Source organism: Epinephelus fuscoguttatus, linkage group LG11, assembly GCF_011397635.1.
Source record: "Epinephelus fuscoguttatus linkage group LG11, E.fuscoguttatus.final_Chr_v1".
Taxonomy (NCBI): domain Eukaryota; kingdom Metazoa; phylum Chordata; class Actinopteri; order Perciformes; family Serranidae; genus Epinephelus; species Epinephelus fuscoguttatus.
Window position 1 is genome coordinate 5,190,791 of NC_064762.1, and position 12,262 is coordinate 5,203,052.

The window sequence follows — 12,262 nt, forward strand, 5'->3', positions numbered from 1 at the left end:
ACCGCTTTGCAGTTGGATACCTGTGAATGCGCAAGGTCACAATGACCTTGACCTCTGGCCACCAAAATCTAATCACTTCATCGCTGAGTCTAAGAGGAAGTTTGGGACAATTTTTTTTAAAATTCTTGAGATATCACGCTCACAAGAATGAGACAGACAAGGTCACAGTGACCTTGATCTTTGACCTTTGACCACCATATCTAATCACTTCATTGTTGAGGTCAAGTGGACTGAGAAATTCCCTTCTGTTGTGTTCAGAATAATGGGACGGATGCAAGGTCACAGTAACTTTGACCTTTGAACACTAAAATCAAATCACACATCGTTGAGTCTAAGTGGACATTTGTGCCAAGATATTAAGTTTACGAGAATGAGACAGATGCAAGATCACAGTGACCTTGACTTTCGACCTACGAGTACCAAAATCTAATTACTTCATCACTGAATGCAAGTGGATGTTTGAGCCAAATTTGAAAAAAAAAAAATCTTTATCAGGTTTACAAGAATGAGAATGACAAAGTCACAGTGACCTTTACTGTTGACCTATGACCACCAAAATCTAATTACTTCATCACTGAATCCAAGAGGATGTTTGTGCCAAATTAAAAAAAAAACAAACTTCATATCAGGTTTACAAGAATGAGAGCACCGTGACCTTGACCTTTGACCTATGACCACCAAAGTCTAATTACTTTATTGTTGAATCCAAGTGGACGTTTGTGCCAAATTTGACAAAAATTCTTAAGATATCAGGTTCACAAGAATGAGGTAGGTCACCATGACCTTGGTGACCTTGACCTGTGACCTATGACCACCAAAATCTAATCAGTCTGACATTGGTTCTAAGTAGACGTTTGTGCCAAATTTGAAATAAAATATTAAGACACCATGTTTACGCAAATGAGATAGGCAAGGACACAGTGACCTTGACCTTTGACGCATGTCCAGAGAAATCTCATCAGTTTCTCATAGAGTCTAAGTGGAGGTTTGTGCCAAGTTTGAAAATTTCCCTCAAGTCCTTATAGAGATATTGCATTCACGAGAATGAGACTGACAACATGAAAACATAATGTCTCCAGCTGCAGCTATCGCAGGCGCGGTGGCATAAATACGAAGTCACACCTCACCCACTCTCCTCCTCTGATAATTAAGAACAGTCCCTTACTTGCATCCATGTTTTATAACATTATTTGCTGCGTTTTCATGTTTGAGTGAATATAATCTACCACAACAGACTCAGTGTTTCTCTGCAGATGACTCCATGATGGTGTTGATGCAGATGCACATGTATAACCGTGCAGGATGGTGTCTATCTGTGTGAGTGCTTCTGTGAGAGAGGGATCCCCCCTTGCTTTCCCTTGAATGACATTTCAGGAGGAAACACATTTGTAACACAGCACGTACAGTAGCTATACTCTCACTGTCTCCACCTCCCCCCTGCCTCTCCTCCCTCCTCCATCCAATTTACCAGCGTGCGATGCATTTAGATTTCTGGGGGTGTAGCCACACTACATGCTTCTCACATGACTGCGCTGCATATTAGAAGTCAGCTTGGAAGCCAATGGGGTTTCGATGTGGGGGTGACGTCAGGGGGCGGGTCGGTATGCTCGTGTGTGAGTGTGATTGTGTGAGTGTGTGAGAGTGTGTGAATGTGCGCGTGCGTGTGCAGAAGCCCCCTCCGTCAGGCAGCTCTCTCGCTCTGTACAGGCGCAGTGTGTGAAGTGTGTGCAGCTCGGCTGGCCTCCCTCCGCACTGAATGGACTAGATTCCCAGCCACGTAAGAAGCACAGCGGCACCACGGGAGAGAGGATGTCCTGCTGAACCGAGGGATAGGCCTGGGAAAGTCGGCCGGCCGTCCCTTCCTTCCTTCCAGCAGCAGCTTACAGCAGCAGACACACAAACACAGACGACACTTTGCTTCCACTGGACTAGAGAGCAAGAGAAACAGAGAGGACGTCGACTCCCGCACACAAAGAGCTACAGCAGTTTTTTTCCGGATGGGGTTTTCTCCTTCTGTGGTAGATGACAGTCGCCGTGCATGGATATGATCCTGGGGAACGAGGCCGTGCACTGACCTGGTACTAGTTAGCCAAGGAAGCTAACTAGTTAGCTCTGCACCTGCTAGCCATCATTCGTCTGTCAGATTTTCGGCTAAATTCAGCAGCTATATTTAGCTCGCGAAACTTGCTTTATAGATATTTTTGCTTGAGTATTTTTCTCGCTCTCTGTGCCTGCAATTGTATTGTTTCCGTTTTATGAAACGTGCCATAACATTTAACCGGCAAAGATAAGCTAGCAAAACTTAGCACTCTTTCATTCATTGTCAAAGCTTGACTTTTGGTAGCCTTTGTTACGTCGTGCCTGCTCGCGCTTGCTAACGTGAATGCAATTGCAGCAGGTCTGTACAAAGGGTTCCCACTCAGTTAGGGGGAGTAATTCTGTCATTTCAGCCCGGCCTTATCTCCTGAATGGAAAACAAAGGAGGGCAAATGAACAGTTGAACTCTGCAGAGACACCAGACCCCCTTTTTGCTTCACCTTTGCTTTGCCTGTTGATATTCAGCCACATCCTCCTGCAGCAAGGTGCAGCTGAATCTGCTTTATTTTCTACTTTACTCAAGATTCATTACAGGTCGTGATTTTGCACATTTACAACAAAGTGGTGCCCTGATCGAGGAGGAGGAGGACGACGACAAGGAGGAGGAAGCTTCCCCCCCCCTCGGTTTTGTGGAGTTATCGCACTTATTCCTCATGAACATACAGAGGTCAAATCCAATTAACATTTCACGTTATGGGAGATCGCGGCACAAATCGCACGACTTCGAAGAATTGTCTTGCTTAAGGACTACAGAGTCGCACCAGAGCTTCAGTCCCAACCTCGGGTCCCCCAGCCCGCCGGAGACCCCGGACTCCTCGCACTGTATCTCCCGCATCGGGGACTACCTTTTGTTGGAGCCACTGGAGGGAGACCACGTTTTCAGAGCCGCCCACCTGCACAGCGGGGAAGAGCTTGTATGTAAGGTTAGTAGGCACTGCTGTAGACCTATCCTACCTCCATGCACCCGGGGGAGTTTCTGGATTTACTCCAATCAGGGGGTTGCAATGTGGACACACATCAACATTGCATTTTCAGGACTAAAAGTGTGTCACCTTTGCAGCCATCACATGAATAATTAAGGTTTTATTCCAATGCATATTGCTCCAAATGCAATGCTCATACTGCACAGATACATACATATAGATGGAGTCTATAGTCTGGTTATTGCAGTAAATCCACACCCCTGAACTTTTCAATAATTGCTTGCATTGTAAATAGAGAGCTGGCACAGCAGCCTAATGGAAAAAGTGAATGGGGCGAGCTGCGTGGTTTGGATTGCATGATGTAACGTTGACAAAGGAGTGAGTAACCACGCACACACTCCTCTCTCCGTGCTATTCTCGCTTACCCACTGCTTCTGCCTTTCATAGTGCAGTGCTATAATCGTATTATTTCACCCTTTGGTTTTATGTTCGGTGCATGAGCGTGCTCTTCTTGCACAGATATTAATGGGGTTGCAATCTTGTGGGGACAGTTGCACCGAGAGAGAAGCACACAGGGGTTCGGGAACTTTACAAGTGGAGCCAGCTGCTGTGACATTGGCTCCAGCTTTGACCCCTTTAATCATAAGAAATCACCTTCACCTTCCCCGTCACCTTTCCCGTAAGGTTGAGGCCTTTCCTCCACATGTTTACAGCCCATATTGACTTTGGTATATTACTGATTATAGGGGCAGTGTCCCCAAGGTTCAGTCCAGCTTAAGGAGGCTTAAGTGGCTTGATGAAATGAGACGATAGTTACATGCACCGTTGGACTCATAAGGCATGACATATCCAATAACCCGTACCTTTTGACTCCAGATAATGTTTCGTCATGATGGCAATAACAAATTAATGGCCTTTGGCACAGCCTGTGAGCTAACTGCCTTTTGACCCTCTCCTGCTTTGTGCCGGTTTCAATACAGCACCGATCAATCCCCCACTCCTACCATTGATCACTCCCTCCAAGCTGGAAGCCTCCGTCGCAACTTAAGATCTCGAGGAGCTGTGGGGTGTATTCTTGTATTGACTGCAAGCAGATGAGCCCTCTCACCTGAACTGGTTGTGCTGAAAGTCAATGGGGGGTTACTATGGAAACAAAAGAGACACTGCAACCCCCTGGCTGCAGCACAGCGCCATTCACTAACATGATGCCTTTCACCGTGTGTACATACTCCCTCTGCCAGAGGAGTAAACACAAGTTTGGTGTCTCAGGAATGTGGCAAACTGCTCACATTTTGCTTAATTAAAGGACGTTTTGCAGCTCTGTCAGTTGGATTAAAGTGTTTGTCGCCACCGTGGGAAATTTGAAATAAACATCAGCACACAAAAACAACCACCTAATGAGGCAGTCGCACTCATAATTCAAGCTAGATTTTAAAAAAAAAAAGTACTTTGCTTAAATGTCGCTGTAAATATAAATCTTTTCCCATCTTATGATTGCAGGTTTTTGACATTGGCCGATACCAGGAGTCACTGGCGGCCTACTTCGCCCTGGGCCAGCACCAGCACATTAACCAAATCCTGGAGATCTTGCTCGGGGAGACTCGAGCCTACGTGTTCTTTGAGAGGAGCTATGGCGACATGCACTCTTTTGTCCGCACCTGCAAGAAGTTGCGGGAGGACGAGGCTGCCAGACTCTTCTATCAGATAGCCTCGGCTGTGGCACATTGCCACGACAACGGACTGGTCCTCCGTGACCTCAAACTGAGGAAGTTTGTCTTCAAAAATGAAGACAGGTGAGTTCTGCAGAAACAGTCTGCTTTGCACTTTGTTTCATCCGAACACGTTGTGTGTGGTGTAACTGCGAAATGCAACCGTGTCAGTGTTATCTGTGCTCTGTCTCAGCTTACACAGAGGATAGTGTAAACTGAGACGATACAAGACTGGCGTGCCTCTCCCAGATGTTATGCAGAGTACAGGAAACATAAGCCCTTTGTGTCGCTCCAGGCTACTTTTGTGAGTTTAGTAGTGGATATGACTCACATGTACAGTATAGACGGCGTATGGATTCACACGGTCGTTGCAGTGCAGCTCTTCCGGTGGGGGCAGAGATGTTAGCAGGGCTAGCTTTTGGATGACGGATGATCAATTAAGGCGAGCTTTTGCCACTGCTGCACTTCTGTAGTGATCAGCAGGAGAAATCTGTGGAATCACACTTGCATGATACAAATCTGCTGACCCCTGGTGGCAGCATGTGGAAACTACATGTATGAAATCCAGGCATCTGTTGCCACAGCAACCTGAGAGTGCCTTTTTTTATTAATGAAGACATATGTATTTTTTAATTTAAGCAGCTTTTAGCTCAGACTTTAAATGTGTCGCACTTTTTATGCGTCAGTGCTTGTGCTAAAGTGTCTTGGATAAACTTCTCTACAGCCAGCTCTGATCACCCATGACAGAAGCACAGGCTGCACCTCATTGCCCTCTATCTGAAAGTGTGACGTCATTGCTTGGCACTAACTGTGGAAAAGGGAAGTTGAGCCGCCTCACGTATTCAGTACGGGTCCAGTGACCTTGACTGTCACACCAGACTGCTCCTGAGCTTGAACGCCCATCGCCCCCTCCCCCCATTAAAAGATTGATGTTGAATTTTAAGAGTGATAGCGCAGGGCAGTATTGGGTCACATTTACTATATAGCCTGACAAGAATCCTCTTACACCTTTTCAGTCCTCCTGGCTAAGTCGACTGTGTTTTTGAGACACGGGGATCTGCTCTGGCTTGAACTCAAGTGTGTGACAAAAGGCTGCAGTGAGCGCACAGAGAGCGAAAAGGAACAAGACCAGACATAGAGTGATACCTGAGCAGGCTTCCTCAGCATGCACTAGCTTCCCTGACCTGAATTTGTCATACGGCTGTTAGCCTTTGACCAAACAGCAGCCTGTTTAAAGAGCAGTGGAATCCAACACAGCTACTTAAACAGGCCCTGTTGATGTGCTCCTCGTACTCCAAGCTCATGAGACATTTTAGGATCCAATGTAGCTTAAATAAAGACAACGGGCTACTGTTAAAAAATAGGCTAAGTCTTTTTTTTGTATTTGTAAGCCCTCTTAACTGTAATTGCAGGTTTGCGCATGTCCTCCAAATGAGCTGTTATCCAGGCAGTAATATGCTGTATTTAAAAAAGCACATGGCTCTTTATCTCGCAGAGGAACAATGGGCGTTTGGCTCAGGGAAACAAAAGAATTTTCCTGATTTGGAAATGTGAAAACGGCGTATTAATGGAAGCAAATTACTATTACTGACAATGAACAAGTGAGTGGGCTGATGTGAAAGTGTGTGCACGTGTCACAGATGGCAAAAAATACATTCTTGAGTAAGCCAGCGCTTCTTGGATTCCTCTTTCCCAGTTGCTTCCAGTAGATGCTATCACACACCCTGGCCCTTTGTCTCGTGGACCTCACACGCAGATGGCAGCGTTTCTAGGGCCCCACAAGTGTCTCTTACCATGCACGTGGAAAATTTCCTTGCCCGAGCCTCTCAGGATTCTTTGGCGACAATGCTCCTGAACAGGCAGCCATTATTATCAGCACTCAAGGGCATCATAGCTGCTATTGTGGGGTTTAGAGACGAGTGCAAATAGATGCTATTTTGAGGGGGAAGATCAGGAGAAAAAAAAAAATCCACATTGTCGGGACCTCGATTCTCCCAGCCAAACAGTTCAATGCGTGCAACTTAAGACGATCAGTCACCCGTAATTGTGTTTCTTTTGAATCGTGGAGGTCTTCTGGAAAGCCTATTTGTACGTCAGTGCTTTTTGGCCGGGCTTTTATCTAAGTGAAAGGAAATGTCAAACTTAAGCCTTGAGCATTATGTGCTCTACTTCCTCTGATATCCAAAAGCGATGGATCTAAAACACTTAAGATGCCCATCAGAGCAAATTACCCCACTTGAATGTCTTTTGTGTTTCACTTTTTGTTAGTTGGCGTCCAAAGATTGGAGCCATGATAGTGATTATCTCTCAATAACAGATTATTCTGTGTGTCCATTGTTTTTGTAAAGTGGTATCATCATGTGGTTTCATGTCCTTGTGTGTCCTCAGAAGCCTCGTGAAGCTGGAGAGCCTTGAGGACACTTATATCCTGGACGGTCATGACGACTCCCTGTCAGACAAACATGGCTGCCCAGCTTATGTCAGTCCTGAGATCCTCAACGCCAATGGCAGCTATTCGGGGAAGGCAGCAGACGTCTGGAGTCTGGGCGTCATGCTGTACACCATCCTCGTGGGGCGCTACCCTTTCCACGACGTCGAGCCCGGCTCTCTGTTCAGCAAAATCCGCAGGGGCCACTTCAACATCCCTGAGACGCTCACACCCAAGGCCAAGTGCCTGATCCGCTCCATCCTCCGCCGGGAACCCGCCGAGCGCCTCACCTCTCGGGAGATCCTAGAGCACCCCTGGTTCGCCTCCTCCGGAGCACTAGGGGGCGCCGCGGTGCACGGCAGAGGGGAAAGAGAGCAGGAGCAGATGGTGCCTGAGGTGAACATGGAAGAGGAGCTGGAGCAGTTCTTCAGCTGAGCAAAAACACCAAGCACAAAACGGACGACTCCGCCACGGTCGGCTCGCCACGCTCACAGCAGAGCCAAAAACAGTAGTTTAGAGATTAATAGGTGAACATTTGTCACTCATAATAAAGGTGTTTCCATCTTGTTTCCTTTTCCACCATTTCATGGAAAACCTTGAGCCTGGCATGACAAATGGCATCTATACATCACCTGGCGCCGCACGTCCTCCCGCTCGGGGACGCTGCCGCCAGACATGCAAGTTGCAAACAATGTAGCAAAATGTTCTTTTTGGATCTGTTTGGTTTAATGTGGTGCTCATAAAAGTAGACACATTCACCATTTTTTGACACTATGGAAAGCATGAAGGGACATCAGAAACCAAGGAGAACAATTCAAAATGAACTGACAACGTGCAACACCACACCTTTTCTTACAGATTTTGTTTCTCTTGTCATAGCTTTAGGTGGTACCAATTTAAAACCACAGACCCAGAGTCAGGGATCACAGATTACCCCTGACCTGGGATCCATTGGTTAATAAATGGAGCAGCTTAGGCTTTTTGTCATCATCAAACATGGTTGACGTCGTCTTTTTTTCATGGTTAAGTTTTGTTTTGTCATCTCATTCGTCTCAGTTTGACCATCATCGATAGTTCTGACATCGTCACTAAACTCCTCGACGGCCTTGTTTATAGTCATTTGTATGTTTCTGTCCACTTCATTCACCACCACACTTTTATCTTTCATTACTTTTCAGTCATTATTTGTGTTTAAGCTATTCCACTCTGTTGTTACTGCTGCTTTAATATCACTCCCTAAACCTCAATCTTAAACCGATTTGTCTTGGTAAGCCTCCAAACATGGCGTCATGCACTTGATGTGTTGGGTGAATGGACGATTCCACCTCTTAAAAATTAGCTTCCTCTTATTTAAAATTCATTCTTCAGTTGTAGGAACGAGACCGTAACGTTTATTTAAATTGTAACAGCTATATATATATATAAATATATTATATATATATATATAAATAAATATAAATATATATATTTAAAACTACATTGCAGGGTTTTTCTTTATTCAGAGATTCCTTTTTCATGTATGATGTAGGCAATATCTTGACACAGGACAGACGCAAAGAGGAAAACGTCTGTCCGAAGTTTTGGAATACACAATATCTTCTGTGCCAGTATTCCGGTGCCCCCGACAGCCCACGCCACCCGGTCTCCCTCGTTTCTTTTTAAAACTTGATACGAGATATTCAGTGATAGTATTGCTACGACATGTTCACTCCAGGACCCCATGTTAGTTTTCTACTGCCTGCGTAGGTTCTGTGAAACGGTCATGCTCGGAATGGGTACCAGTGGACATGTTTTGTCGTATCTCAATGTTACTTGAATTTGTGTTTTTATCTAGTCATTGGCATGTGCCCCATGAATGCTATAGCCTGCCTAGCAGGGGGGAGGGTGGGGGACGGGAGGGGTGGGGTGGGATTGGGTGGGAGGAGGGTGCTTGTTTTTTAAGAAAAGTTAAAAAACATGAAAATTCTCAATTTGCTACTTTTCTGAGTTGCTTTTCAATAAAAAACTTTGCTTTTATTGTTTTTTGTAGACTGAGCTACCTTTTATTTAAGTTGGTGCTGATTTGGTGCTAATGTTTAGTCCTTTTGTTTCATGGAGGGGGGTGGTGCATGGTGGGATATCTGCCTCAGATGTTCTGATTGTATCGTAACAGATTCTGGTGTTTTGTCCAAATTTATTCAGTAAATAAATTGTGAACTGCTATTTGACTTTGTTGTTCTTTTCCACACAGTCAATCAGCACATAGAGTTAAAGCTACCAGACCAGTGGTTCCCAACTGGTGGGTCATAGTCCAAAAGTGGGTCACGGGTCCAGTCTGAATTAACCACAACTGACTAGCACTCATGTCGAGTTTGTAAAAAACACACTTTATTTGTAAGTGCGGTGAGTTTCCGGCATAGAGCTCTTATTTGGTAGTGCCGTTTCCTGCTGTAGAGTGAGCAAACTAGCTTCAACGACATGGCCAAATGCATGTATGACGATGAATATATTAAACTGTGTGGACCTTGAACTAATGACTCAGAAGAAATCTGCACCCTGTGGCTGCACCGGTTGGGAAACACTGGACTAGACGATGTTTAAACCCTCTATTATAGATAGATCCTTCAATACCTGGACCAAGAATGGATCAATCACTTCAAAACACGATGATAATTCTGTATCATTGAAGCAGCTGGGATTAAAATTTAAAGATACATTATTAAGGATATTCCTTAAAAACAATGTATAGACTGATACAAAAGCACTCCCTCTCAGTCAACACCCAGTGACCCACTAGAAGAGTATGGAGGTGTATTTTTCTTTCTTAATATGGCTCTGCGCCGACAACTGCCATTAATGGGGACATGATGTTTTTGGGTTGTCAGTTTGTCCACCATCACACTCTCATGAACATAATATCTCAAGAGAGCCTTGAGAGAATGTCTTCAAATTTGGCACAAACATCCACTTGGATGTAACAATGATCTGATAGATTTCAATGGTCAAAGGCCATTCTGATCTCATTTCAAATACGTGCAACGTCGCAGTTTTGTATCCTCACACTCAGCTCACTTTTCATCATTACTGCTTAGCTCTCTTCTTTAAATCTGTCCTGGAGCTCAGTTCCTACCCCAAAGAGATTATTGGCAAAATCTACACTCTACTCAACTCATAATTTAGAACTCCTGACAAGTTAAAGAAGACAAAGAAGAAGAATTAGATACAGAACTTTCTGGGGAATATGGCAACCCGCATTAGATAAGACACACTCATCTTGAATTTGTTGGATAGATCCTAACTGTAATCACTGTGGAACAACACCAGCCGCTGTATCCATAGAGCCTCTTGCCATAACATTAATATTTGGCACGGTACAGCGGAATCTCCATCTCAGCCAATTCGGCATAAACATGATAGCTTTCGTTACGCCCCTGGCTAGGAGATTTATTCTCCTCAAATGGAAAGACAACTTTACTCCAACTTTCAATTCAGATAAGAGATTAAAGATGCATTAAAATCGTTAAGCTACAAAAGGCTGTGCTTGGATGCCTCAGAAATTTCACATGTAGAGCAATAACCTCCCCAACACCTTTTTTTTTTTTTTTTTTTTTAAATTATTAGATTTTTGGTACCCCCGTTCTTTTTTGCTCTCTTGGTTTTATCATGGATGGATAACTGATTGGGCCTACCAGGCACAGACCCAGGGACATGACATGCAACACAGCTGCAAATAGACACACAGAGACCACAAGGAGACACAAAATGACCACAACAAGGCACAAAAAGACTACAAAGACCTGCAAAACAGCTGCAAATAGACACAGATGCAAAGCAACGACAAGAGACTCAAAATGACCACAAAGAGACACAAAACAATCACAAAGAGACACAAAATAACCACAAAGAGATACAGAATGACCACAAAGAGATACAGAATGAGTACAAAGAGACACAACATTAGTACAGAGATACAAAATTAGTACAAAGAGACACATAAAGACCACAAAGAGACACATAATGACCACAGAGAGACACAAAATGACTGCAAAGAGATGCAAGACAGCTGCAAATAGACACAAAACAACCACAGAGAGATGCAAAGCAGTGACAAGAGACTCAAAATGACTACAAGGAGACACACAGCGACCACAAGGAGACACAAAACAACCACAAAGAGACACAAAGCCACTACAAAGAGATGCAAAATGACAACAAAAAGAGGAAAAACCAGACACAAAACAGCGACAATGAGACCCAAAATGACCACAGACACAAAACCACAGAGAGATGCTTACTGACCACAAAAAGATGCAAACAACAACTAAAAGAGGCTAAACCATCAGTCTGTGTGTCTTGCTCTTATGTGGGGGCCTTTTGCATATCTGTGCCCAGAGGCCGACTGTCTCATAATCCGCCTATGTGCTTGATGTGTCATATTGTACATTTGTAATGGTACATTAGGTAAGGGTTACTTGTGAGATAGGATTTTGTTAAAAGGTATCAAACTGTACTTCAAACTGTATTTTGTAAAGTCTAAAAATCAAATTCAAATGTACTTACTTGGACACTGTCATCTGAACAAAGGCACGATATGCTCATTTGGTCAATGCTACATTATAAAAACACATTTTCAATACACTCTGTTACATTCCTCATATGTTAGTTATTTTCTGGAATGTGAAGTGCATATCTAAAGTCATACACAGTCTCTGACATCTCAACGGGATAATCTGTAAAATATATTCTGATGTCTTGTCAGACTCCTTTTCTTTGATATTTGATTACAAGACGAGAGACGCCTTTTCATTCCCCATCTAAGTGATTCCAACTTGGGGATGTGGAAATTTCGCCCTCCATTTCATACATCCATATATTAAAAAATAATTATTTTTCACTTCCAGTACACTCCCAGCCAGTCTGCGCTTCCAAAAGCACTTCCCAGTTCATCATGAGATTGCAATCACTGACAGAACTTGAATGGATTCCAAATGAGCGAGGAGAAAAGGGCTTTTGCTCTGTCTGAACCGCTCTGTCAGCCCCACTTCATCTAAGTGATTGCACACACGAGGCACTACGAGGAAAAAGCTCTTTAGCCCAATAATTTTCCTCGTGGCACTCTCATGAGA

At 44.1% G+C, this 12,262-nt stretch overlaps 1 protein-coding gene across 1 annotated transcript; it reads left to right on the top strand.

Annotated features, from left to right (window-relative positions):
• Positions 1–1,641: 1,641 nt before the first annotated feature.
• Positions 1,642–9,052, top strand: trib2 (tribbles pseudokinase 2). The gene is made up of 3 exons (XM_049590181.1): positions 1,642–3,020; positions 4,521–4,813; positions 7,118–9,052. Exons 1-3 carry the CDS (start codon positions 2,751–2,753, stop codon positions 7,590–7,592), a joined length of 1,038 nt encoding a protein of 345 aa, XP_049446138.1. The 5' UTR covers positions 1,642–2,750; the 3' UTR covers positions 7,593–9,052.
• The last annotated feature ends 3,210 nt before the right edge of the window (positions 9,053–12,262 follow it).